Raw genomic sequence first — 25,824 nt, 5'->3', positions numbered from 1 at the left:
CCTCAGCCCCGTCCCCCTCCCCAGGTCCCCAGAGGGGCGCAGGAGGGGGGGCCCGGCCCGGGGGGAGGGGCAGCCACGCTGCCCCCCCGCGCCCCCCCCCAGCCCGAGACCCTCGAGGGGGCCCTGAGCCGGAAACAGGAGCTGGAGGCGGCCGGGAAGAGAGCGGCCAACAGGTCAGGGGACAGCGGGGACACACCTGGGAACAGCGGGGGACACACCTGGGAACAGCTGGGGACACACCTGGGGACAGCTGGGGACACCTGGGACAGCAGGGGACACACCTGGGGACAGCTGGGGACACACCTGGGACAGCAGGGGACACGGCCGGGCCTTGGGGACACACCTGGGAACAGCGGGGGACACACCTGGGGACACCTGGGGACAGCTGGGGACACACCTGGGACAGCAGGGGACACGGCCTGGCCTTGGGGACACACCTGGGGACAGCCTGGGTACAGCCTGGGGACAGCTGGGGACAGCCTAGGAACACCTGGGGACACAGCCTGGCCTTGGGGACAGCCTGGGGACACCTGGGGACACCTGGGGACACACCTGGGACAGCTGGGGACACACCTGGGAACAGCTGGGGACACACCTGGGACAGCCTAGGGACACGGCCTGGACTTGAGGACACACCTGGGGACACCTGGGGACACACCTGGGACAGCTGGGGACACCTGGGGACACGGCCTGGCCTTGGGGACAGACTGGGGACACCTGGGGACACACCTGGGGACACACCTGGGACAGCTGGGGACACACCTGGGGATACACCTGGGACAGCTGGGGACACACCTGGGGATACACCTGGGACAGCCTAGGGACACGTGGGGACATGGCCTGGCCTTGGGGACACACCTGGGGATATCCTGGGGACACCTGGGGACAGCCTGGGGACATGGCCTGGCCTTGGGGACACCTTGGGGACACCCTGGGGACACGGCCCAGCATGCCCCAAGATTTGGGGAGGGGGCACCCAAATTCATCCCGTCCCTCCCTCCCCCCCATTTTGGGAGCTCTCCCTCTTCTCCTTTAGTCTGGGGGCCTTTTTTAGGACCCCCCCCACCATTTTGGGCGGGGTTCAGGTTTAATTTGGAGGTGGCTCCCTTGGATTTTGAGTGGTTTTTCTGTCATTTTGGAGGATTTTCTCTCGTTATGGAAGATTTTCTTTAACTTTGGGCAGATTGCTCCTCTTTTTGTTCCCCTTTTCCTTTTTGGGGGTGGGATCTCATTTCAACCCCCCCTCCCCGATTTTGGGGATCACTCCCATTAATCTGGGGTGGGGGGGGGTCCCTTGAGTCAATCTCTGCCAAACAAACCCAAAACCCTCATTTTTCTACAAAAAAATCCACATTTTCATTGCCCCCCTGCAGCATTTTGGGGACCCCCGCCCCAAATGAGTTTTTGGGGGATGGGGGCTGTGCGCTGGGGGGGTGGGGGTCCCCTGAACCCCCCCTGCCCCCCAGGTCCTGGCAGAGCCTGTACTGCGTGCTGCGGGGGGGGGTCCTGAGCGTGTTCAAGGACGCGCGGGGGGCGGGCGCGGGGGTCCCGTGGCACGGCGAGCCCCCCGCCCCCCTGCGCGGCGCCCGCTGCCAGCCGGCCACCGCCTACCGCAAACGCAAACACGTCTTCAGGCTGGGGTACGGGGGACTGGGGGAGAGTGGGGGAAATGGGGGAATTGGGGATAAATGTGGGGAAATGGGGGGGAAAATGGGGGGAGAATGGGGGGAATTGAGGGGGGAGAATGGGGGGAAATTGGGGGAAGAATGTGGGGAGAAATGGGGGGAAATTGGGGGAGAATGGGGGGTGAATGGGGGGAGAATGGGGGGAAATTGGGGGAGAATGGGGGGAAAATGGGGGGAGAATGGGGGGAAATTGGGGGGAGAATGTGGGGAGAAATGGGGGAATTGAGGGGGGAAATGGGGGGAGAATGTGGGGAGAAATGGGGGGAAATTGGGGGAAAATTGGGGGAGAATGGGGGATAAATGGGGGAAATTGGGCAATAAATGGGGGAGAATGGGGGGAAATGGGGGAAAATGGGGGGAAATTGGGGGAGAATAGGGGGGATATTGGGGGGAAATGGGGGATATATGGGGAGAAATTGGGGGAGAATGGGGGAAAATGGGGAGAGAATGGGGGAAAATGGGGGGAATTGCGGGAAGAATGGGAGGAAATTTGGGAATAAATGGGGGAAGAATGGGGGGGAAATTGGGGGAAAATGGGGGGAAAATAGGGGATAAATGTGGGGAAATGGGTGGAGAATGGGGGGAAATTGGGGAGAGAATGGGGGGAGAAATGGGGGGAGAATAGGGGGAAATTGGGGGAGAATGGGGGGTGAATGGGGGAAGTGGGAAAATTTGGGATTAATGGGGGGAGAATGGGGGAAAATTGAGGGGAAAATGGAGGGGAAATTGGGGGAAATTGGGGGAAATTAGGGGAAAAATGGGGGGGAGATGGGGAAAGTGGGAGGGGAAATGGGAGGAAATTGGGGGGAATTGAGGGGGGAAATGGGGGAAAATTGGGGGAAATAGGGGAAAGGGGGGGAAATGTGGGGGAAGATTGGGGAGACGTGGGGGGAAATGGGGAGAAAATGGGGAGAAAAATGAGGCAGAAATGTGGAGGAGATGGAAAATTGCGGAGGAAAATGGGGTAAAAATGGGGGGAGCATGGGATGAAAAATGGGGAGAAAGGGAGAAAAAAATACAGAAATAATGGGACAGACTTGCAGGGAAATGGGTAAAAAATTGGGGAAATGTGGGAAGATGGGGAGGGGGGAGATGGGGAAAATGGGGGGACACAAGGGGGTCTCAAAGGGGCTGGGGGGGGTCCCGGCCCCCCTCAGGCTGATCCCAGCCCCCCCCAGGCTGAGCGATGGGAGGGAATTCCTGTTCCAGGCTAAGGATGAGGTGAGACCCCCATCCCCCCCATTCCCTGGGTGTCCCCTGGGTGTCCCTGGGTGTCCCCTGGGAGTTCCCAAGTGTCTCCTGGATGTCCCCGGGTGTCCCCGGGTGTCCCCTGAGTGTGCCCTGGGTGTCCTCCAGGTGTCCCCTGGGTGTCCCCAAGTGTCCCCGGGTGTCCCTGGGTGTCCCCTGCCCCCCCCGTGTCCCCACTGTCCCCGTGTCCCCCCCAGGCCGACATGGCCCTGTGGCTCCGGGGGATCGAAGCCGCCGCCGGGGCCGCGCTGGGTCCGGGGGGGCCCCGGGAGGGTCCGGGGGTCCCCGGGGGTCCCCCCAAGGGGATGTCGCGGGCCCTGAGCCTCCCCCCGGTGCCCCCCCCGGCCGAGGGAGCCCCCCGGGCCCGCGAGCCCAAGGAGAGGGAGAAACGCTTCAGCTTCTTCAAGAAGAACAAGTAGAGATTTTGGGGGGGGTCCCGCAGCCACGGAGGGACACGGGGGGGACCCCGCGGGGGGGGCTCAGTGTGCCCCCCAAATCTCCCCCGTCCTGTCCCGGTGATGTCCCCGCTCAGCCCCCACCCCAATAAAGTGACTGAGACTGAGACTGGGGGGTCTGAGTGTGCTGGGGAGAGGTGGGGGGGAACTGGGAGGGACTGGGGGGAACTGGGATGGACTGGGAGGGGTTGGGATGGAACTGGGATGGACTGGGAGGGACTGGAATGGAACTGGGATGGAACTGGGATGGGACTGGGAGAGATGGGATTTGAGTGGGGGGGTTTGGGATGCAGACTGGAGTTGGGGTGCGGGTGGAGATTGGGATGAGATTGGGATGGGATGGGATGGGATGGGATGGGATGGGATGGGATGGGATGGGATGGGATGGGATGGGATGGGATGGGATGGGATGGGATGGGATGGGATGGGATGGGATGAGCCGGTTTAGGAATGGAAGGGGGTTTCAGCAACAACCGGCGCGGGGCACTCCAGAGCTCCCAGTGCTCCCAGTAGGAACCTCCGCGCTCCCAGTGCTCCCAGTACGGACCCCAATGCCCCCAGTACCTCCAGCGCTGACAGTGCTCCCAGTACCCCCAGCGCCCCCAGTATTCCTAGAGCTTCCAATACCCCCAGTGCTCTCAGTTTGGTTCCCAGTGCTCCCAGTACGGCTCCCAGCTCTCCCAGTTTGGCTCCCAGTGCTCCCAGTACGGCTCCCAGCACACAATGCCCCCCCACCCCATGAATGGACCGCCCCCGCCCCCCCCGCAGCAGCCTCATAGACCGCTCCTCCCTCGCCCCGCCCCCTCCTTGCTGTGATTGGCTGCCTCCGCCTCATGGGCGGGCTCAACCGGCGGCTCGATGACCTCACGCTGCGGCGTTTGACGGACAGCACCGGCAGCCAATGAGCGCGCGGGAGGCGGGGCGGGGCCGGGAGACGCCGCCGCCATTTTGTGAGCAGCGCGCGGCGGACGGGGCAGGTGGGGGCGGGGGGGCCCGGGGGGGTTCGGGACCGGGACCGGGCCGGGACCGGGCCGGGACCGGGGGGACAGACGGGCCAGGCCCCGCCACGGCCCCGCCGGGGCGCCCGCCGGCCGCGGGGGATGCGACCCGGGACGGTTTGGGGGGGGGTGTCGGGCCTGTGGAGGAGAGGGGTTTGGGGTGGGGGTCCTCAGGTCTGAGGGGTCTCAGACAGGAGGGGACAGAACGGGTTTGGGGGGGTCTGAGGGGTCTCAGCCCCGGGGGACAGGAGGGGTTTGGGGGGGGTCTCAGACCTGAGGGGACAGGAGGGGTTTGGGGGGGTCTGAGGGGTCTCAGACCTGGGGGATTTTGGGGTTCGGGGCGCGGCTCTGCCCTGCGGGGGGTGCGGAGATTTTGGGGTGACTGGGGACCAGTCCTGCAGGAAAAGGGGTCACACACTTAGGTGGGTTTTCAGGGTTTCAGAGGTTTAAGGTGGTTTTTTTTGGGTTTCAGAGGTTTAAGGTATTGTTTTTTAGGTGATTGTGGGCATAGTTTAGGAGGGGGTAGCAGAGGCTTGGGGTGTTTATTTTAGGGGGGATTGGAGGTGTTTGAGGCTCCGCCCTGAAGGAGCGGAAGCAAAATTTGGGGGGGATTTTGGGGTGTTTGGGGCTGTGTCCTGTGAGAGGGCCTCAGCCCTGGGGGTCTACCTTGGGGTTTGGGGGTTTCTGAGGGGATTTGGGGTGTTTGGGGCTGTGCCCTGAATGAGCAGGGGAAGAGTTTTGGGGTGTTTGTTTGAGGAGATTTGGGGTCTTTGGGACCACAGGCCCAGGGACACACACAGATGTTTGGGGGCTTTATTTGAGGGGTGTTTGGGATCCAGCCCTGAGCACAGAGGAGATTTGGGGTATTTGAGGAGGTTTTAGGATGTTTTGGGGCACAGCCCCAGGGACACACAGAGATTTGGGGTGTTACAAGGGATTTGGGGGCACAACCCTGGGCACACACATGGAGATTCAGGGCGTTTTATTTGGTGTTTTGGGGGGCACAGCCCCTGAGGTTTGAGGTGTTTGAGGAGGATTTAGGGAGTTTTTGGGCACAGCCCTGGGCACACACACAGAGTCTCAGGCTGTTTCTTGGGGGATTTTGGGGCTGCTTTTGGGCACAGCCTCACACAGAGGCTTGGGCTGTTTCTTGCGGGGTTTCAGGGGGCACAGCCCTGGGCACACAGAGAGAGGTTTGGGGTGATTTAGGGGGTTTTAGGGTGCAGCCCTGGGCTTGGGCTGTTCCTCAGGGGTTTCAGGGCTGTGTGTGGGCTGTTCCTCGGGGGGTTTTGGGGCCGCTCGGGGCTCACGGCGGCGCTGTCCGGCGCAGGCGGGTCGCGATGGTGAAGCTGTTCATCGGGAACCTGCCGCGGGAGGCGACGGAGCAGGAGATCCGCTCCCTGTTCGAGCAGTACGGGAAGGTGCTGGAGTGCGACATCATCAAGAACTACGGCTTCGTGCACATCGAGGACAAGACGGCGGCCGAGGACGCCATCCGCAACCTGCACCACCACAAGCTGCACGGCGTCTGCATCAACGTGGAGGCCAGCAAGAACAAGAGCAAGGCCTCCACCAAGCTGCACGTGGGCAACATCAGCCCCGCCTGCACCAACCTGGAGCTGCGCGCCAAGTTCGAGGAGTATGGCCCCGTCATCGAGTGCGACATCGTCAAGGACTACGCCTTTGTGCACATGGAGCGGGCCGAGGACGCCGTAGAGGCCATCCGGGGGCTGGACAACACCGAGTTCCAAGGTGAGGCACGGGGCTGGGCGGCGGGAGGGCTCTGGACGTTCCCACCGGCCCCGTTCCGGGGTCGATCCTGGATGTGACCACGGCCGGCTCCGTGGGCCGTAAAGCGCCCTCGGGGCTCTGGGGTTGGTATCGGTTGGTGCCCGCCCCGCCGCAGTTCCAGGGCCGCCCTCGCGTTGCGGCTGGAACGAGGGCAAGGGCTTGGGGGCTCTGGGCCGGGGAGGACGGGACTGACCCATCTCTGATTAACCAGCACGGCCGCCCCGCAGGAGGACCCCGACGGTGACGTCCTGTGCCGGGCCGGAGCAGCGGGTGACGCCAGGCTGCCGCCCGCCCTTGTAGCCTTGCCCAGCCTGGTAAGAGGGTGACGGAGGCGCCCGACCCCGCGCCCGGCGTCGCTCGGGCGCTTGACGGGGCCGAGCGGCCGGACTCGAGCCGCGGCGCTGGCGGCGGTGATGGCGAGCGCGTCTCCCGGCCGGGTGCTCAGGGCGGCGTCCGGAGCTTCACCCACGCGGCGGCGGGGCCGGACCGGGAGCTCCCGGCGCTGCCGGGGCTCCACACGTGCTGCTGCCCCCATTCCGGGCCTTCCCCAAAAAACAGCGACCCAGCCGGGCTGGCGCAGCTGCACCCAGAGCTGTCCCGGCCGCGTCCGCGCTTGGCTTTGCCTCGTGCCGCGCTCGGGCCAGGCCCCGTTCGCTCCGGGGTGCTTCCCAGTGTCGCATCCCTCTCGCTGCCACTCCGGCGTTTTCCAGCGCGAACCTTTGCCGTCACATGGGGCCGGCAGTGCCGGGTCTGACCCCGGGCTGCCGGAGCTTTGCCGGGCTGGCCGGTGTGGCCGCGCTCGGCTGTGGCAGCACGTTCCGGTCAGCCGCTGTCCAGCGTCCATCTGGTGGCTCACGCTCGGTCCCGCAGCGGCTCTTCCCGCGCCGGTGGCTGCGGAGGGCTTGGGGGGGTGGCAGCCGGTCCCGTCCTGTCCCAGCGGTGCCCCGGCACGGCCGCACTGACCCTGCCTCTCGCGTCTCTCCCCAAGGCAAGCGGATGCGCGTGCAGCTGTCCACCAGCCGCCTGCGGACGGCGCCCGGGATGGGAGACAAGAGCGGCTGCTACCGCTGCGGGAAGGAGGGGCACTGGTCTAAGGAGTGCCCGGTGGATCGCCCGGGGCAAGTGGCGGACTTTGCCGAGGCCTATAACGAGCAGTACGGAGCCGTGCGCACTCCCTACACCGCGGGCTATGGGGAGACCGTGTATTACGATGAGGCCTACGGCGGGATGGCCGACTACTACAAGCGCTACCGCGTCCGCTCCTACGCCACGGCCTCGGCGTACGACGCCTACGCGGAGCAGACCATGGCCCAGTACTCCCAGTATGCCCAGTACTCCCAGGTCCAGTCCTCCGCCATGGCCGCCACCACGGCCATGGCCGGCCGCATCCCCACCACCTTAGACGCGTACGACCGAGCGCTGCTGCCCACCCCGGGCGCGGCGGCCGCCGTCGCCGCCGCCGCCGCCACCGCTGCGGCCGCCGCCGCGTCCTCCACATATTACACCCGGGACAGGAGCCCCCTGCGCCGCACGGCCGCCGCGGCCGGCACCGTCGGAGAGGCGTACACGTACGAGCGTGGGCAGCTGTCGCCCGTCTCCTCGGTGGCCCGGGCGTCCCTCTACGACATGCAGCGCTTTGGGCGGGACCCGTACGCGGACCGGGCGCGATACTCCGCCTTTTGAGCCGGAGGTGAGCGCGTTGGTGGCTCTTGGCACTGCGGGGGGGCCCCGCCGCCGGTGTTCCCGGTTGTGCCAGTCGTTTGAGGCGGGTGACGGGTCACGCTGACACGGACGGGCCCCATGGGCGTTAAAGCCCAGCCGTGGCGAGGAGGTGCCGTGGTGAGGAGAGCGGTGCCGGTGTCACTCTCACGGATGTAACTCACGTTCCTGCTGGGCTGGGCGCCGTCCCGGCGCAGTCCCCACGGGGTGGGGGGTTCCCACAGAGCCCCCGGCCCGGGGGCAGCTCCTGCTCGCACGGGCTATGCCCGGGTCCCGGCGGGCCCAGGGTCCGAGGGGCCGGAGCCCCGCCGCTGCTCCACGTCAGGACTCTCTTGCTCCCAGGAAGCCGCAGCTCCCCAGGGCACCGGGGCTCGGCACAGTTCCGGATCGGCCCCGGGAGCACCTGCGCCAACTCCTCTTTTCTCTTACAGGTAAGATTTGTGCGGCTGGACGTCGGGGTCCCGTCGCACGCCGACTCGGCGCCGCGCGTCTCGGGCCGCGCCGGGTGCCACCGCCGCCGCGTGCCGCTCCCGGGCCCGTTCCTTACGGACACGCGGCTCTTCCTCAGCCTGGGCAGGATTAGCTCAGCCCCTCCCCTAGCTTCCCCCGCCCCCCTGGGCAGGATTTTGCTTTTCCAGGTAGTTTTGGGTCCCCACCCCAGGCTCAGGCGTGAGCGCGCAGCCGCAGCCGTCCCCCAGTGCCAGCTTTGCTTTGCTTCGCCGCCCCCTCGCTCCCCCGGAGCTTTTCCCGAGTCGTCGTTTTGTCTTTTTTTTTTTCCTTTATTTTTTAAGAGGGTGAATAATCCAGTGGTAGGTTCTTAGCCCAACGCTGTAGCTGACCAGAGGCCGCCGCGCCGGTGGGGGTGGAACCCCCCGAGTGATTTAGAGTCCCCTGACCCCACTTTCCGGTAAAATAAAACTCAAAATTTTTCACAAACGGCGCTGGCTCCGCCCCCGGTTCTTCCTCTGCACTCACGTCCCCCCAGAACACGGCACGGAACCTTCTGGACTCCCTGGTGTTGTCTGTGCCCTGCCTGGCTCTCCTATGTACACCAGAGCCCCCGGGGAGGGGCTGCTGCAAACGGGAACACCCCCAAAACGGTCCTGGGGTCCCCCAAAGGGGCACCCAGGGGTGACAGAGGGGTTTTAACCCCCAGCTCTTCCTCCTTTCATGGGTGAGTGGCAGGAGCTGCCACTTAACCTGACCAGGGCTAATTAGTCTGCAAACTGCCTTGTTTGAACCAAACTGCTTCATATTGTCCCCAAAGTGGCTCGTTTGTCCCCAGACTGCTCCTGCCTCTTGGTGTTCAGCAATTAAGGCCATTAAGCCCAGGACATGCCTTTGGCGATGCTGCCATTTCTGCCTCACCAGCGCTGATAGGTGCCGTGGTCACCCACGGGTGCTGCCATCGCCACACTTGGGGCCAGTCCCAGGGGTGTGTGGCCACCCTGGAAATCAGGGGAGAAGCGTCAGATCCTCCTGCCTGGCTGTTTACTGCGGTGGTTAATGAGCCTCATCCATCCCTCCTGTGGTGGCACAGCCGGACTGGGCCGTGACTGGTCCCTGGGGAGAGATGGGGACAGGAAGAATCTGCATGTGGTGGTGACGCTGGTACCTGGCACGGCATGCACCACCCCTCAAAACTAGCTTTCCTCACCCAAAATGAGCCCTGGCAAAGGTTGGTGCTGGTGCTCTGGTGTTGTGGCAGGGCAGCGTCTGGCACTTCTGCTGCCAGCTCTGAATGCTGCTCGTTTCCAAATCCACTCCTCCATGGTGGGAAAGCAGCCCCATCACCGGGAGCACCATCAACCAGGGCTGGGTGATGATGGTGGCACTGGGAGGTGCCCCCAGGGGTGGGAGTGGACCCCAGGACTGGGAAAGAACCAGGCGGGAGGCATTGGGCACCGGAGCAGACCTCAGTGTTTATTTACAGTCATAAAAAACCCCCGTCATCCTGCCGGGCCTGACGCTGGAAACGGGGAATTCACCCAAAAAATGGGACAACTCATGGTATAAAAGAGTCTGAGCCTGCAACCATTGCGGGTTATGAACTGGCACCGAGCGCCTGCAGGGGATGAACCGTGCAGCCATAACCGCGGAACCTTCTAAAAAATTCCAACAGTAAAACCAGAAAGAATCGGCTGAAAAAGAACCGTCCGTGCCCCAGCGGGGCGGCGAGCGGGGCCGCGGCCGGCTCAGAGGCGGCGCTGGTAGCCCGAGTGGATGCGGGCAGGGGGCAGGTAGTCACTGTAGCCACCCGAGTAGCGGGCGTACTCGCTGTGCGCGTCTGGCAGGCGGCGGTAGTCCAGCGGGGACTTGGTGGGCGAGCGGCGGTACGCCAGCGGCGAGTCCGCTAAGCGCCGGTAATCGGCCAGCTCGGACAGACGGCGCTCGGAGCCGTACCTGGGCGAGAGAAGAGAGCGGGATCAGCCGGGGGGATGGCGCCCAGATCTGCCCGCGGCGGCGACACCGCGTCCCGCCCGGGGACGCACCGCGATGGGCAAAGCCGGCGCAGGACAGGATCGGACACCGGATGCCGCGGAGGCCCCGCTGTTGTGCCACCGCCTCCCCTCACCCACACCAAGCCACCGTCCCCTCCCCGGGATCTGCGCGGCGCGAGCGGAGCCATGGCGCCCACCGCGCCGGGCGATAGCGAACCGCGCCGGTGCCACGTGGCGCCGGTCAAGCCGCGAGCGGTGTGCCGGAGCCCGGCAAGCCGGCGAGCAGCGGGAGGCAGGGGAGGGGGTCGGTGCCCCGCCCGGCACCGTACCTTTTAGCCAGAGAGGACGATTTTTTGTACGGGTCGTCGTAGGCGGCGCTGCGAGGCGGGGAGAGGCGGGTGCGCTCGTACGGCGGTGCAGCAGCGGCCTGTGCCAGGCCCAGGTAGGAGCCCGCCGGCTGCCCCAGCTGACTCGGCCCGTCGTAGGCACTGCCCGGCTGGGCTCGGTACGCGGCCGCCAGCGCGGCGGAGGACGGCTGCTGCGCTGGGTAGGAGGCCGCCATGGCGCCGGAGGCCTGCGCCCGATACGCGGCCGTCAGCGGGGCAGAGGCCTGCGCCTTGTAGGAGGCGGCGGCGACGGCGGCCTGGCTGCCGTAGGACGCGGCCAGCGAGGAGCCCGTCTGCGCGCTGTAGCCGGCGGGGAGCGCGGCAGCCGCGGGCTGGCTGCCGTAGGACGCGGGCAGGCCCGTGGCGGGCTGGGCGCCGTACGAGGCCGAGTGGCCCACGGCGGGCTGGGCGCCGTACGAGGTGGACAGCGCAGGTTGGGCACCGTAGGAGGCAGAGTGGCCGGCCACGGGCTGGTAGGCAGCGGCGGCGTGACCTGCCACGGCCTGGGCGCTGTAAGAGCTGGCGTGCACCGCCACGGCCTGGGCGCTGTACCCGGCAGACAGCACAGTGCCGGGCTGGGCGCCGTAGGAGCCGGCGTGGCCATCCATGGGCTGGGCGCCGTAGGAGCCTGCGGCCAGCTGGGTGCCGTAGGATGCCACGTGCACAGCCACGGCCTGGGTGCTGTAGGAGCCGGCGGAGCCGGCAGCGGGCTGGGCGCCGTAGGCGGCGATGGCGGGCTGGGCGCTGTAGCCGGCCGAGTAGCCTGAGGCGGGCTGGGCGCTGTAGGAGGAGGCCAGGGCAGCGGACTGGACGCCGTAGGAGCTGAGGGAGTTGGCGGCCGCGGGCTGCGCGCCGTACGAAGCGGCAGCGGCAGGCTGGGCGCCGTAGGAGCCGAGGGAGTTGGCGGCAGCGGGCTGAGTGCCCGCGGCGCCCAGGGAGCCGACCGAGGGCTGGGAGCGGTAGGCGCTGCCCAGCGAGGCCGAGGGCTGCGCGCGGTACGCGGCGGCCTGGCCCGTGGTGGGCTGCGGGCGGTACGCCACGCCCAGGGAGGCCGAGGGCTGGGCTCGGTACGTGGCCCCCAGCGAGGCCGAGGGCTGGGCGCGGTAGGCGGCCGGCTGCGCCGTCATGGGGAGCGGCACCGCCGCGTAGCCGGCGCGGGTGGGTGAGCGCCGCAGCGGGCTGCGGTCCCTGCCAAAGTAGGAGGGGGATGAGGGCCGGGGCTGCGTGTCGAAGGCGTCGTACTTGGCGCCGAAGCGCTGCTGATAATCGTAAAGGGAGGGGGTGGCGGCGTAGCCGGCGCCCGTGGCCGAGGGGAAGGCGGCGTCGGCCGCCCGGCGCTGCTGGTCGAAGCCCTCGATCTTGGGCTGGAACTTCTCGCGGTACTCGAGGCCGATGCGTTTGGTCTTGTCGACGCTGAGGGCGGGCGGCGGCGCCTGGCCCGTGCCCTTCTTCTGCACGTTGGTGGAGAGCTCCACGTTCACCCGGCGCCCCTTCACCTCCTTCCCATTTAGGTTTTCGATGGCAACTTTAGCATCGGCTTCGTTCTCCATGTGCACAAAGGCATAGTCTGACAAAGCAGCAGAGAGAGCAGTGAAGGGAGAAAACACAACTCGTTACAGGAGCCAGCGCTAACGAGCCGTGCGGCGGCAGCGGGACGGGCGCAGGACGGGCGCTGCCGGCCCAGGGACGGCGCTGCCGGCCCCGCTCGCCGGAGAAGACACGACCCCCACCATCGGCTCTGCCCCACGCTCGTTTGGTCGCGGTCCCCCCCGGCGTCCCCCAGCTCACAGCCTCCCCCAGCCCGCCTGGCTCCCTCCGTGCCCCCTCCCAGCCCTCCCTGGCACATGGGGACCAAGGGCCCGGGCTGGGCTGGCAGTGCCAGCAGCTGGGCTCAGGGGATGTCCTGGCAGTGAGCGGAGCAAAGCTGAGAGAACCGGCGCCAGCACAGAGAGCGGGACAGGAAGGGGGAGAAAGCGGGGACAGAAAAAGACAAGGACAGAGACGGCAACAGGGACTTAAGACAGAGAAGAAGATGAGGGAGAAGAGGGGAGGAGGGAGGGAAGGAAGGGCCTGAGCACCCCCGGTGAGCGCCCGGCCGTGGCGAGGAGCCAGCCCCACACGGCACAACCGCGGCTCGGCAGCGCAGCGGCGTCTGAGGACAGCGAGGGGCAGGGAAGCAGGACCTGGTGGCAGCTCTGGTGGCTGCCTGTGGCACTTGGCCCAGCAGGTTTGGGGGCTGGATGCCCCCATGGTGGTCGGGGGGTCACCCCCGTGGCACGACGGGTCCGGGGCCGGCACAGGGCAGGCAGGCAGCGACCCCGTGGCGTTCCCCTGCAGTCACAGACCAAGACCACCGAAAACTGACAACCCACCCAAGGGTGTGTGGTGTGCTGGGAGCATCACTGGCCAAGCAAACCCATCCCAGACCTCTGAGCACCAGTACCATATCCCCCTCTCCTTTGTCCCCCCGGTGCCATCCCAGCCCCCTAGTTCCTGTCCCACATCCGCATGTCCCACTCTGGAAGCCCAAAGAGGGGACGTGCCCTCCATGTCACCCCAGCCCTGCTGCCACCAGCTGGGGGTGGCCGTGGCACCCCCAAACCCGAGGGGAGGCCGGGCAGGTTCTGCCGGGCTGTGCTGGTGGCTGTGACCTGGGACGAGAGCAGAGGAACAATGTCCCCCTCCCGTGGGCAGGGGCACGCGGGCACTGCAGGGACATCACCGGGACTCCAGGGTGGGCTGAGAAGGGATGAGACGACAGCAGGGCCAGGGGGAGGGAAGTGGAGTGACAGCTGTCAGTCCATCAGTGCGACACGGGTGACGCCTGAGCTGGGGGAGGTGGGTGACCCCACCAGGCTGTGTTGGGGGTCCGCAGTGTGAAGCCATCGAACCCCTCGGGGGTTTCACGGGGTGCTCAGTGCACTCCCAGCTCCGTGTCCGAGCGTGTCTGCGGAGGCCAGGCCATGGCCTGGGGATGGTTTGGTCACAGAGGTGGCAGCAGTGGGCAGGGAGTGGTGATGGCACAGAACAAAGCTGCCAGGAAGGGGGAAATGGGGGTGTTCAGGAGCGTGGGGAGCCCACCCGGGCCACTTGAGAGAGGGTGAGGAGGTTAGCCAGAAAAGGAACAGTGTGGAGATTTGAGGGTACGGCCCCAGCTGGGGTGTGGGGAGGCGCTTGCAGAGCACGAGGCCGGCTGCAGGAGGGTTCCCGGGGCAGTCCCGGGCCCGGGGCACCCACAGGGGCTGGCACAGCCCCAGCCGAGCCCGGGAGAGGCGATCGAACACACGTGGCTGCCATAGGGGGGGTGGGTTAAGGGGTCTGTACCGCCCACACGGGCGGGCGGAGGCGCTGCGGGAGGACGTGGCTGGCACGGGGGGGGTTACGGGAGCTCACTCGGCTCGCACGGCCCCGCTGGGGGCAGGGGGGAGGCGGCAGGAATCCCCCAGCCCCGCGCCGGGCTGCGGGCGGCGGCGGCGCCGCAGGCGGACGGAACTCGGGAGCCGCGGGTCCCCCGGAACTCGGGAGCCGCGGGTCCCCGGAACTCGGGAGCCGCGGCTCTCCCGGCGGCGCGGGCCGAGCCGGGCGGCGGCGGCGGCTCCGGTACCTTTCACCACGTCGCACTCCACCACGGGGCCGTACTGCTGGAAGAGCGAGCGCAGCTCGCCGCTCGTGCACGCGGCCGACACGTTCCCCACGAAGATCTTGCAGGTGTTGGTGGGGCGCGGGCGGGACGGCTCCACCACGATGCGGCGGCCGTGCAGCTGGTGCCCGTTGAGCTGCGCGATGGCGCGCGCGGCCGCCGCCTCGTCCCGCAGGTGCACGAAGGCGAACTGCTTCATCAGGGCGACGCCCAGCACCGGCCCCGCGGCGCCCGCGAACAGCTCGCTCAGCTCCTCCGCCGTCGCCTCCTCGGGGACGTTGCCCACGAAGAGTTTGATGCCGGGACGCATCGCGGCGGGGATGGCGGCGGGGAGAGCGGCGGGGACGGGACAGGCGGCGGCGGCGGCGGCTTCAAAATGGCGGCGGTTCCTGGGGGCGGCGGGGGCGGCGCCGCGCGCAGCGCGCCTGCGTGCCGTGCGCACCGCCCCGCCGCAGCGCGCCTGCGTGCCGTGCGCACCGCCCTGCCTCTGCGTGCCGTGTGCACCGCCCTGCCTTTTCCCGCCGCGTTAGCCCCGCCCACATCTCCTTAATCCCCGCCCCCGTCCGCTCTGGCCACGCCCCCCCTTAAAGGAGCCGCAGCCGCTCGGAGCGAGGGGGGTTTATTGGAGGGGGGCTCCTACAGGTGCGGGCTGGGGGTCTCCATGGGGGTCCCCGGGGCAGCCCCACGGCTGCGCTCGCGCTCCTCCCAGAGGGTGACGCCGTCGCAGGAACAGACGCGTTTGGGGTTCTGGAAGAGCCCGGCCGCCCGGGCCACCACGCCACAAGCCAGCCTGGGGACACGGGAGGGTCAGAGGGGGTGACCCCACAAAGACCCCCCCCCCCCAAAAAAAAAAACCCCCTGGAGCCCCCGCAGCGCTCACCCCCGGCCCGAGTTGCCGGTGACGCGGGACAGCGGGTGGGACCCCCGGCCCAGGTCGTCCTCGCCCTCGGCCACCACCACGGAGCGGCCGATGATGTCCCAGACCTGGGGAGGGGGACTTGGGGGGTCACAACCCCATAGAGACCCCCCCCCAAATTAGGGACAGACGTTCCCCGGTGATGGGGCACAGCCTGGACCCCCCAGCCGGGGTCAGACTCCCCCCCCCCCCAGCCCCCAATTCCCACCTTCAGCTTCGAGTCCTCAATTCGGAACCGGGCGTGGCCCTCAGCATCTGCCCAGATGTTCCCCAGGTCCCCGGCGTGCTGGGGGGGAGGGGGGTCAGGAGCCCCCCAAAACTCACAGAGCACCCCCAGCCCCACAGAAACCCCCTGAAACCCACAGAGACTCCCCCAAACACTCCAGAGACCCCCCCCCAAATCCCCTCACTGCACCAAAAATCCCACAGAGCACCCCCCGACCCATCATTGTCCCCCCAAACTCCTCCAAGACCACCCCAAATCCTCCAGAGACCTCCCAGAGACCCCCCAAATTCCTTCATTGCTCCCCCAAATCCCCTCCAAGACCCCCCCCAAATACCCCCCCAGCCCCAGCTCACCCTGTGCTCATCCCGGGGTCCCCCGTGGGTCTCCCCGTCGGGGTTGAAGTGGCCCCCGCAGCTGTTTTTGGGGGGACAGGATGGGATATGGTGGTGAAATTGGGGGTCCCCACCTCCTGTACCCCCTCCCCGCGGCCCCCCTACCCCTCTTACCTGTCACAGGGGTCCGAGAGGTCCCCGAATTCGTGGATGTGGAGCCCGTGGGGGCCGGGGGGGAGCCCGGCCACGGCGCCGTCCACGAGGCAGCGGCCAGGGGAGAGCTGCAGGAACCGGAGCAGCCCCCGGACCCCCCCGGGACCCCCCAGCGCCGCCACCGCCGCCCCCCCGGGGGGAGCTGGGGGGGCACGTCAGGCTCCGGTACCCCTGAACCCCCCCCGGGACAAAAACAACCTCAGGGAGCCCAAAATGTCCCCCAAAACTGAGCCCAGAGCCCAGGCAGGGACCCCAGAACCTCCCCAGGAGCACCCAGCGCTGCTCAGGATCCCCCCAAAACCTTCTGTGACCCCCCAAATCCTCCCAGGATCCCCCCAAAACCTTCTGTGACCCCCCCAAAACCTTCTGTGACCTCCAAATCCTCCCAGGATCCCCCCAAAACCTGTGACTCCCCAAAACCCTTCTGTGACCCCCCAGACCCTCCCAGGATCCCCCCAAAACCCACTGTGACCCCCCGAAAACCCCACTATAACCCCCCAAAATCTTCTGTGACCCACTCAAACCCCCTCTGTGACCCCCCCAAACCCCCCTAAAAACCCCTCTCACCCTCAGGGGAGCCTCCCAAGCCCTTGAGCACAACCCCCAAAACCCCAACCCCCCAAATCCCTGATTGTGCTGAGCCACAGCAGCACCCAAACCCCACTGGGACACCCCCAAACCCTTCCAGGACCCCCCCAAACCCCCACTGACCCTCGGCGGAGCCCCCCATGCCCTTGAGCACGGCCCTGCACCCCGAATTCTCCAGCAGCTCCTGCACTCGCTCGGCCGCTGCCGTGGTCTCCACCAGCACAGACTGCTCCTGGGGCCGCAGCTCCAGCAGCTTCACCTCTGGGGGGGCACAGCGGGGCTCTAGGGGGTCCCCCAAAACCCTGGGGGGGTCCCCGGGGTCTGGGGGAGGGCTCGGGGGTCTCACCGGGAGCCGCGTCCAGCGCTGCCCGCACGGCATCGGCACAGCCCTGGCAGCTCATCTCCACCGAGAACTCCAGCTGGGGGGAAAAGGGGGGGTTCGCGCCCCGAAATTGGGGGGGAAAGGGGGAAAACGGGGCGGAAATGAGAGGGGGAGTGTCGGCGGCTCGAGAAATGGGGGTGAAAGGGGAGCCCCAAAAGTGGAGGGGAAGGAGCCCAGAACCCGCAGAGCTGCCAGGGAGGGGTCCCGTGGAAGGGATTCTGCACCCCCAAAAGTTGTTCTTGGGGCTCTGAACCCCCAAACCCGCCCGGCCAGGGTGTCCTGCATCCCTCTACAGGGGTACAGCACCCCTGAAAGTGCTTCTCGGGGGGTCCTGACCCCCCAAACCCCCCCTGGAGGGGTCCTGTACCTCCAAAACTGCCAGGGATGAGGCTCTGAACCCCCAAACCCCCCCTGGAGGGGTCCTGTACCTCCAAAACTGCCAGGGATGAGGCTCTGAACCCCCAAATCCCGCCGGCGAGGGGGTCCTGCCCCCCTAAAAGTGCTTCTCGCGCGTCCCCGGACCCCCAAACCCCCCTCGCGAAGGCTCCCGCACCCCAAAAGCGCCGCGGGCGGAATTCTGCACCCCCAAACCTCCCCAAAGCCGAGCGTTTCACCCCCGAGCCGCCCGTCCTCCGCTCCCCGAGCCCTCGAGTCCCTCCGCCCGCCCGGTCCCGTCCCGGGGGTCCCGACCCGGCAGCTGCTCCCGGCGGCCGCCGGCGCCGCCATGGCCGCGGACTCTGACCCGGAACGTCTCTCGCGCGCCCGCTCTGCCGCCGGACCGGATACGGCCGCACTGCGGGGGGGAAGGATTTGGCGGTCGCACCACTTCCGGCGTCCTGTCGCCATGGCAACGGCGCGGGGTCCGGAACGGGAATTCGGGGAGTTTTGAGGGGGATTTTGGGGGTCCCGAAGGGTTTTGGTGGCTTAGGGGGGGTTCTGGGAATGCGGCAGTGGGAATGGCGGCGTCCTGTGGGACGCAGTGGGGTTTTGGGGGGCTGCAGGGGTCAGGGGGTTCATCCCGCCCATAGGGACAAAGCAAGGACCCCCCAAAATCCCCTTGGAGTGTGTCCCCCAAAATGATCAGCACTTCCCCCTTCGATCCCCCCCCCCTCCCCCCAAAATTCCGTGGGGCAATAGTTGAAAAAAACCCAAAACATTTATTTGCCCCAAAATGAGCACGGACACGGCTGAGGGAGGAAATGTGGGGATCACCGGGGTGGGAATAGGACACCCCAAAAATTATGAACCCCCTACTGGGGGTGAGAGCCCCTCCAGAGGCTCAGAGCCCCCCAAAACCAGATACCAGCCCCCCACCAAGGACCCAGAGCCCCCCAAATCAGGGCTCAGCCCACTAAATCAAAGCTTAGCTCCCCCAAAAGAGGACTCAGCACCCCCCAAATCAGGATTCAGGCCCCTCAAATCAGGCTCAGCACCCCCTAAAGTGCTCAGAGTCCCCAAATCAGGGACCAGGAACCCCCAAATCAAGGGTCAGGACCCTCCAGAGGGCTCAGAGCTTCTCAAATCAGGGTTTAGCACTCCCAAAGTGCTCAGAGGGCCCCCAAATGAGGGCTCAGCCCCCCCAAATCAGGGTTCAGGACCCCCAAATCAGGGTTCAGCACACACCAACGTGCTCAGAGCCCCCCAAATGAGGGCTCAGAGCCCCCCAAATGAGGGCTCAGCCCCCCCAAATCAGGGTTCAGGACCCCCAAATCAGGTTCAGCACCCACCAACGTGCTCAGAGCCCCCAAAAATGAGGGCTCAGAGCCCCCCAGCGCTCAGCCCAGCCCCTCCCGGACCTGCTGCACCAGCCGGGCCCTCACGGCGCGTCCCTCCCGCGCCCCCGGCCCGGGGGGCGGCGGCGGCTGCGGGGGGGGCTCGGGGTGGGCGGGGGCGGGCGGGAGCCCCTCGGGGGGCTCCAGGGGGACGCGGCGGCGCAGGGCGATGTTGTGCAGGATGCAGCAGGCCAGGAAGATCTGGCAGACCTTGGGGGGGCTGTACTGGAGCCCCCCGCCCGCCAGGCAGCGGAAGCGGCGGCGCAGCAGCCCCAGGGTGCGGCGCAGCGGGGCCAGGCTGCGCGCGTGCAGCGCGTTGTAGCGCAGCTCGGCCGCGCCCCGCGGGCCCGAGATCGGCGTCAGCAGCCACGGCTTCAGCGGGTACGAGCGGTCACCTGCGGGGGAACACACCTGAGTTACACCTGGAGTGGTGGGGATGCACCTGAGTTACACCCGGAGGGGCAGGGGTACACCTGAGTTACACCTGGGGTGGCAGGGGTACAACTGAGTTACACCCAGAGCACCGGGGACACACCTGAGCTACACCCAGAGCAGCAGGAGCACACCTGAGTTACACCTGGTGCACCAGGGACACACCTGAGTTACACCTGGAGTGGCAGGGACACACCTGGAGCACCCCCAGCTCACCAGGGTCACCCCCAGGCTAACCCCAGCCGTCAGTGGGTGTGTGCAGAGACCCCCCAGACCACCCCCAGGTCACCCCCGTATTCCCAAGACCCCCAGGGACCCCCTGACCCCCAAACTCCCCTCACCCAACACCCAGACCCTATCCTTCAATATGCCATGATCTTTGGGATCCCATCACCCCAGACCCCCCCAAAGCCCCTCACCCAGCAGCCAGACCCTATCCTTCAATAAGCCATGATCTTTGGGATCCCCCATCACCCCAGACCCCCCCAAAGCCCCTCACCCAACACCCAGACCCTATCCTTCAATAAGCCATGATCTTTGGGATCCCATCACCCCCCAAAGCCCCTCACCCAACACCCACACCCTATCCTTCAATATGCCATGATCTTTGGGATCCCATCACCCCACAAACCCCCCTCACCCAACACCCAGACCCTATCCTTCGATAAGCCATCATCTTTGGGATCCCCCATCACCCCAGACCCCCCCAAACCCCCCTCACCCAACACTCACACCCTATCCTTCGATAAGCCATGATCTTTGGGATCCCATCACCCCCCAAAGCCCCCCAAAGCCCCTCACCCAGCAGCCAGACCCTATCCTTCCATAAGCCATCATCTTTGGGACCCCATCACCCCCCAAAGCCCCTCACCCAACACCCAGACCCTATCCTTCGATAAGCCATGATCTTTGGGATCCCATCACCCCCCAAAGCCCCTCACCCAGCAGCCAGACCCCCTCGGGCCTGCTGCCCTCCATGAGGCGCGCCAGGGCCGAGTTCTCGAGCACGGTGGCGTTGGCGCACGAGCCGGGGAATTTGGCCACCACGTTGGTGATGTGGCCGCGGCGGTCGCACACCACCTGCATGTTGATGGAGTGGAAGTCGGCGGCGTTGCGGAACAGCGGCTCGTTGTCCGCCGGCGCCCGCAGCGCCACGTGCATGGCGCCCACCAGCCCCAGCACCCCGGGCAGCGCCGCCGGGTCCCGGGGCGGAACGGGAGCCGGCGGGAAGGCGATGTACCGGGCGGCCCGGCGCTGCAGGGCCGCCAGGAACTGCGCCAGGCAGTTGGACATGGCCGACTGGCTGATGCCCGTGCTGAGGCGCGACGCCGTCTGGAAGGAGCCCGAGGCCAGGAAGGCCAAGGCCGAGGTGACCTTCACGGCCACCGGCAGCGCGTGGCTGCGGCCCGTGAGGCTCTGCAGGTCGGCGCCGAGCTCCCGGCACAGCGCCGCGATGGCCGCCCGGTCCAGGCGGCAGCGCCGCAGCGCCTGCTCGTCGCTCAGCTCCAGGAAGGAGCAGCGCACCCGGTAAACGCGCTGCGCCGGGTACGGGCGGCGGCGGCGGCGGCCGCGGCGGGGACTCGGCGATGGGGATGCGGCGGAGGGTGCAGCGGGGGGTGCGGGCTGACGGTCCCGTTCGTGGGCTTCACCCCCGTCCCGTTCGTAGGCTTCACCCCGGTGCCGCTCCCGGTCCCTGTCACAGTCCTGATCCCGCGCCCGCTGCCCGTGTCGCTCCCGGTCCCTGGCATGGTCCCGGTGCTGCGCCCGGTGCTGCTCCCAGTCCTGTTCCTCGTCGCTGTCCCGGTCCTGTTCCCGCTGCCGGTGCCGCTCCCGGAGCCGCCGCAGCAGCAGAACCGCGTGGGACATGGCGGGGCGGGGCAAACCGGCACGGGGTGCGGCTAATGCTGCAGGGGCGGGGCCAGAGCCGCCGGTCCCGGGGGTCGCGATGCGCCGGTTTCGGACCGGGTCGGTGCCACTTGGGGCGGTCAGCCCCGGTCCCGGTGCCGATCGATCCCGATGGGAATAGTTGGTCCCGGTCTATTCCGGTGCCGGTGGGGGCAGCTGGTCGCTGTCCCTGTACCGATCCCGATGCCGGTCGGGCCGGTCTCTCCGTGTCCCGGTGCCGCTCCCCGTCGCTGCCGGTCCCGCTCTGTCCCGGTGCCGGTCGGGCCGGTCTGTCCGTGTCCCGGTGCCGCTCCTCGTCACTGCCGGTCCCGCTGTGTCCCGGTGCCGGTGGGGCCGCTCTCTCCGTGTCCCGGTGCCGCTCCCCGTCGCTGCCGGTCCCGCTCTGTCCCGGTGCCGGTCGGGCCGGTCTGTCCGTGTCCCGGTGCCGCCCCCCGTCGCTGCCGGTCCCGCTCTGTCCCGGTGGCGGTGGGGCCGCTCTCTCCGTGTCCCGGTGGCGGTGGGGCCGCTCTCTCCGTGTCCCGGTGCCGCCCCCCGTCACTGCCGGTCCCGGTTCCGCCGCCTCGGATCCTCCCGGCTCCGCCGCTCCGCCGGGCCACGCCCCCCCACGCGCGCTGATTGGTCAGCGCTTCTGTCACGTGCTCTAAAAGCCCCGCCCCTCTCCTCACTTCCGGCGCGCCGCCGCGCGGGGGGAGCGCTTTGTGCCCTGCGCCGTCCGAGCCGCCGCTGGGCGGGGCTTCGCAGCGCCGCGACCAATCGCGTCGCGCCGTTCCGCCTCTCTCGGCCAATCAGCGCGCGCGGAGGGCGTGGCCCCGAGCGAGGCGGCCGCCGCCATTTTGTTGCCGTCATCGAGCACCGGGCGGGGGGGGCGCGGTGAGAATCGGGGGACCGGGAGGGAGCCGGGACCCCGCTGGTGTGGGGCGGGGCTGCGCGGGGTCCCGGGAGGCACCGGGAGGGAGCCGGGACCCGGCCGGTGTGGGGCAGGGCTGCGCGGGGTCCCGCGGTCTCGGGGAGGCGCCTGGGAGGGGGCTCAGACCCGGGATGGGGCTGGGGGAGAGTTGGGTGTCCCTCCGTGGGCTGGGGGCTCACGGAGCACAACCGGGGCTGGGGCTCCGCTCGGGACCCTGACGGAGCCGGGCCTGGGGGGTCTCTCCTGAGGGGGTCTCTGCTTCAGGGGGCGCCATCGGGAATCAGCCTGAGCAGGATCTGTGAAAGGCGGGGGGATCCTTCCCCATCCCCTTCCCCCTGCCCGGAGCGGGGTTTGAGCGGGGAGGGTCTCACCCAGGCCCCCCCTTCCCTGCCGCCCGCAGGCGGGTCGCGATGGTGAAGCTGTTCATCGGGAACCTGCCGCGGGAGGCGACGGAGCAGGAGATCCGCTCCCTGTTCGAGCAGTACGGGAAGGTGCTGGAGTGCGACATCATCAAGAACTACGGCTTCGTGCACATCGAGGACAAGACGGCGGCCGAGGACGCCATCCGCAACCTGCACCACCACAAGCTGCACGGCGTCTGCATCAACGTGGAGGCCAGCAAGAACAAGAGCAAGGCCTCCACCAAGCTGCACGTGGGCAACATCAGCCCCGCCTGCACCAACCTGGAGCTGCGCGCCAAGTTCGAGGAGTATGGCCCCGTCATCGAGTGCGACATCGTCAAGGACTACGCCTTTGTGCACATGGAGCGGGCTGAGGACGCCGTAGAGGCCATCCGGGGGCTGGACAACACCGAGTTCCAAGGTGAGGCACGGATTTGGGGAGTACCAGGCTGGGATGGGGCACGGGGAGGTTCCCATCTGGGAGGATTTTGGCTGATTTTGGGTGTTACCAGCCCCACTCTGTGGGTGGTGCTGTGTTCGGGGCCTCTTCTTGTCCTGCAGCACCAGAATTTGGCTCTGGGGATGGTGCCAGGTGCCGTCCCCATGCCCTTGTCCGGTGTCAGGGTTGGGGCACCGTGATGGCTCCGTGTGGGGGCAGAGTGGAGTTTGTAGGAATTCTGCTGAATTTATCCCAAACTCTTTGTTCAGGATGAGTTCCACCTCTGGGGCTGCCTCACGGGACTGGGTTGTCCCTGTGCTGCTGGAATTTGGGGGAGAACAGGCCTGGGAGGCAGCGCCATGTCCCCTTCGCTCCCGTTGTCCCCAAGTCCTGCCTGGGACCGCAGAGACCCTCCTTATCTGCGTGCCCACCCTGGTGGCACCTGTCACCCCCCACCCTCAGCAGTGCCAGGGGTGGCTTTCAGGGGTCCCACGGTGCCCTGGGGAGCTCTTGTGGGGTCCCCATGGCTGCTGCTATCTCTTGGAGGTCCCATGGACCACCAGCCCCAACCCAGCTTTGCCACCACGGTCTCAGACATTCTGATCTTTGACATAATTTAATCTTGGTGCAATACTTAAATAACTAAAATACAAAGCAATGGCTGGAGTTTGTGCCTCTGACAGGGACCCCAAACAAAGCAGCCCCGGGCTTTCATCCCCTTGGTGTGTGCAGGAAGGTCTGGGGGTTGTCACCTCCTGCCGTGTTCCCAAATGTCCCTCAGGTACAAAGTCTGGGGGTTGTCACCTCCTGCTGTATCCCCAAACATCCCTCACCTTGCTGGGCTACAGGTGCCCAGGCCCTTTGTTGTGCCTCGGTTTCTGGTCTCTTCCCAGGGAACATCCAGGGTGCCAAAGATGACTCTTGGCAGTGCCAGGGGTGGCACTGGGGGTCCCCAAGGAGTGGTGGCAGCTCTAGGGCACCCCATGGTGCGATGCTGGCACTGGGGAACCCCACAGTGCCTGATGCCGGTGTGGAGTGCGGCTCTGGTGATCCCACGGCCTTGTGCCAGTGCCGGAGTGCCAGGATCAGCTCTGGGGATCCCACGGCCTTGTGCCAGCGCTGGGATCAGCCACGGGGATCCCATGGCTTTGTGCCAGCACCGGGATCAGCCACGGGGATCCCATGGCTTTGTGCCAGTGCCAGGATCAGCTCTGGGGATCCCACGGCCTTGTGCCAGCACTGGGATCAGCCACGGGGATCCCATGGCTTTGTGCCAGTGCCAGGATCAGCTCTGGGGATCCCATGGCTTTGTGCCAGTGCCAGGATCGGCCATGGGGATCCCACGGCCCGATGTGGATGTTGGGGTGGCTCTGGGGGATCCCATGACCCGATCTCAGTGTTGGGGTGGCTCTGGGGGACCCTGTGACCTGATGCCCATGGGTCCGGGGGATGCCCTTGCCCGATGCCAGTCGGGTGACGCCGGGTCTCCCTCTCCCCAAGGCAAGCGGATGCGCGTGCAGCTGTCCACCAGCCGCCTGCGGACGGTGCCCGGGATGGGAGACAAGAGCAGCTGCTACCGCTGCGGGAAGGAGGGGCACTGGTCTAAGGAGTGCCCGGTGGATCGCCCGGGGCAAGTGGCGGACTTTGCCGAGGCCTATAACGAGCAGTACGGAGCCGTGCGCACTCCCTACACCGCGGGCTATGGGGAGACCGTGTATTACGATGAGGCCTACGGCGGGATGGCCGACTACTACAAGCGCTACCGCGTCCGCTCCTACGCCACGGCCTCGGCGTACGACGCCTACGCGGAGCAGACCATGGCCCAGTACTCCCAGTATGCCCAGTACTCCCAGGTCCAGTCCTCCGCCATGGCCGCCACCACGGCCATGGCCGGCCGCATCCCCACCACCTTAGACGCGTACGACCGAGCGCTGCTGCCCACCCCGGGCGCGGCGGCCGCCGTCGCCGCCGCCGCCGCCACCGCCGCGGCCGCCGCCGCGTCCTCCACATATTACACCCGGGACAGGAGCCCCCTGCGCCGCACGGCCGCCGCGGCCGGCACCGTCGGAGAGGCGTACACGTACGAGCGTGGGCAGCTGTCGCCCGTCTCCTCGGTGGCCCGGGCGTCTCTCTATGACCTGCAGCGCTTCGAGCGGGATCCCTACGGGGACCGGGCGCGATACTCCGCCTTTTGAGGTGAGCGCCGGCGCCTCGGCCCGGGCGTGTCCGAGCCGCCGGCGCCCGGTAACATCTTTCCCCGCCCAGGGTCGCCGCAGACCCCCCGGGACTCGCCGCCATCGCCGTGGCTCCGCAGCCCCCGGATGTCGCCGCCGCGTCAGGTCAGACGTGCCCCGGGTCGCCGCCGCCGCCGCCGCGTCCCCTCCCCGTCACCGGGACCCCCCGTCCCCGTCGGAGCCGCCGGAGCCGCCGCGTCCCAGCGCCCGCGTGTCCCCGTGGCCGGGTGTCCCCGAGTGTCCCCGGGTGTCCCCGAGTGTCCCCGTGCCCCCCACGTCCCCTCACGTCTCTGCTCTCTTCCAGGTGCGGCGGCCTCGGATGGAGCCGTGTCCCCCCCGCCTGGGCCGCCCCTTTTTGTACGGAGCTTCCCCAGAGTCCCCCCCGGCCTCACCCGCCCCTTTTCCAGCAAAATAAAAATTTTCACCAATTTCCGTCCCCGCGTCTCTGTGCCGGGCCCGCCGCGGGGGGCGGGGTCTGCGGGGGGGCGGGGCCGGGGCTGGCCAATCAGCGCAGCGTTTGCGGCGGGTTTTAAATCTAGCGCGGGATATGCAAATGAACTGGTGGGCGGAGCGAATGTAAATAGAGAGCGCCAGCGGCCAATCCGATTTCGAGAAATGAGGGGCGGGGTCTGTGGAGGGAGAGAGGCGGGGTTATGCAAATGTACGCCGCAAGGGGGCCCGGACCCCGTTTCACCGGCGGACCGTGGGGCTGAT

At 67.2% G+C, this 25,824-nt stretch overlaps 5 protein-coding genes across 14 annotated transcripts in view; 3 read left to right on the top strand and 2 right to left on the bottom strand.

Moving 5' to 3' along the window:
* The window catches only part of LOC146764876 (spectrin beta chain, non-erythrocytic 2-like), a 29,328-nt gene extending 25,840 nt beyond the window's left edge, over window positions 1–3,488 (top strand). Inside the window, exons 33-36 of the mRNA XM_085563660.1 lie at window positions 25–173; window positions 1,467–1,640; window positions 2,864–2,906; window positions 3,131–3,488. Of these exons, the coding sequence (XP_085419786.1) occupies window positions 25–173; window positions 1,467–1,640; window positions 2,864–2,906; window positions 3,131–3,352 (588 nt within the window). The 3' untranslated portion in view covers window positions 3,353–3,488. The remainder of the gene's footprint in view (window positions 1–24; window positions 174–1,466; window positions 1,641–2,863; window positions 2,907–3,130) is intronic.
* Window positions 3,489–4,215: 727 nt separating this feature from the next.
* LOC110478825 (RNA-binding protein 4) lies at window positions 4,216–8,832 on the top strand. Of its 3 annotated transcripts, XM_077789716.2 has the most exons (4): window positions 4,216–4,365; window positions 5,717–6,138; window positions 7,166–7,867; window positions 8,328–8,832. In XM_077789716.2, exons 2-3 carry the CDS (start codon window positions 5,727–5,729, stop codon window positions 7,858–7,860), a joined length of 1,107 nt encoding a protein of 368 aa, XP_077645842.1. In that variant the 5' UTR covers window positions 4,216–4,365; window positions 5,717–5,726; the 3' UTR covers window positions 7,861–7,867; window positions 8,328–8,832. The 3 variants fall into 3 exon arrangements, with proteins under 3 accessions (XP_077645842.1, XP_085420060.1, XP_085420061.1); XM_085563934.1 differs by having other exon boundaries at window positions 7,166–8,832; XM_085563935.1 differs by having other exon boundaries at window positions 4,238–4,338; window positions 7,166–8,832.
* Window positions 6,467–25,538, top strand: LOC110478826 (RNA-binding protein 4-like). 7 transcript variants are annotated; one of them, XR_014950581.1, is made up of 5 exons: window positions 21,915–21,999; window positions 22,437–22,858; window positions 24,377–25,072; window positions 25,153–25,215; window positions 25,415–25,538. XR_014950581.1 is itself a non-coding variant. In XM_085563932.1 (4 exons), exons 2-3 carry the CDS (start codon window positions 22,447–22,449, stop codon window positions 25,069–25,071), a joined length of 1,107 nt encoding a protein of 368 aa, XP_085420058.1. In that variant the 5' UTR covers window positions 6,467–6,491; window positions 22,437–22,446; the 3' UTR covers window position 25,072; window positions 25,142–25,538. The 7 variants fall into 7 exon arrangements, 5 of the variants coding, with proteins under 5 accessions (XP_085420058.1, XP_085420059.1, XP_085420057.1 ...); XR_013341392.2 differs by having other exon boundaries at window positions 25,142–25,215; XM_085563932.1 differs by lacking the exon at window positions 21,915–21,999 and adding an exon at window positions 6,467–6,491 and having other exon boundaries at window positions 25,142–25,538.
* LOC146764875 (RNA-binding protein 14-like) lies at window positions 9,799–14,815 on the bottom strand. Its single transcript, XM_085563905.1, has 3 exons — window positions 14,328–14,815; window positions 10,667–12,290; window positions 9,799–10,299 (listed from the first exon to the last, which is right to left on the bottom strand). The coding sequence occupies exons 1-3, from the start codon at window positions 14,671–14,673 to the stop codon at window positions 10,092–10,094; spliced, it is 2,178 nt and encodes a 725-aa protein (XP_085420031.1). The 5' UTR covers window positions 14,674–14,815; the 3' UTR covers window positions 9,799–10,091.
* Window positions 14,967–18,637, bottom strand: LOC146764874 (copper chaperone for superoxide dismutase-like). Of its 2 annotated transcripts, XM_085563937.1 has the most exons (8): window positions 17,711–17,794; window positions 16,985–17,057; window positions 16,762–16,899; window positions 16,012–16,192; window positions 15,859–15,919; window positions 15,488–15,565; window positions 15,244–15,347; window positions 14,967–15,153 (listed from the first exon to the last, which is right to left on the bottom strand). In XM_085563937.1, exons 1-8 carry the CDS (start codon window positions 17,744–17,746, stop codon window positions 15,000–15,002), a joined length of 825 nt encoding a protein of 274 aa, XP_085420063.1. In that variant the 5' UTR covers window positions 17,747–17,794; the 3' UTR covers window positions 14,967–14,999. The 2 variants fall into 2 exon arrangements, with proteins under 2 accessions (XP_085420063.1, XP_085420064.1); XM_085563938.1 differs by lacking the exon at window positions 15,488–15,565 and having other exon boundaries at window positions 17,711–18,637.
* Window positions 25,539–25,824: the final 286 nt, after the last annotated feature.

The sequence above is a fragment of the Lonchura striata genome, chromosome 31 (assembly GCF_050655825.1).
Source record: "Lonchura striata isolate lonStrDom1 chromosome 31, ASM5065582v1, whole genome shotgun sequence".
Lineage (NCBI taxonomy): Eukaryota > Metazoa > Chordata > Aves > Passeriformes > Estrildidae > Lonchura > Lonchura striata.
The sequence above is the reverse complement of the archived record's forward strand: the minus strand, read 5'-3'. Positions and strand labels throughout refer to the sequence as shown.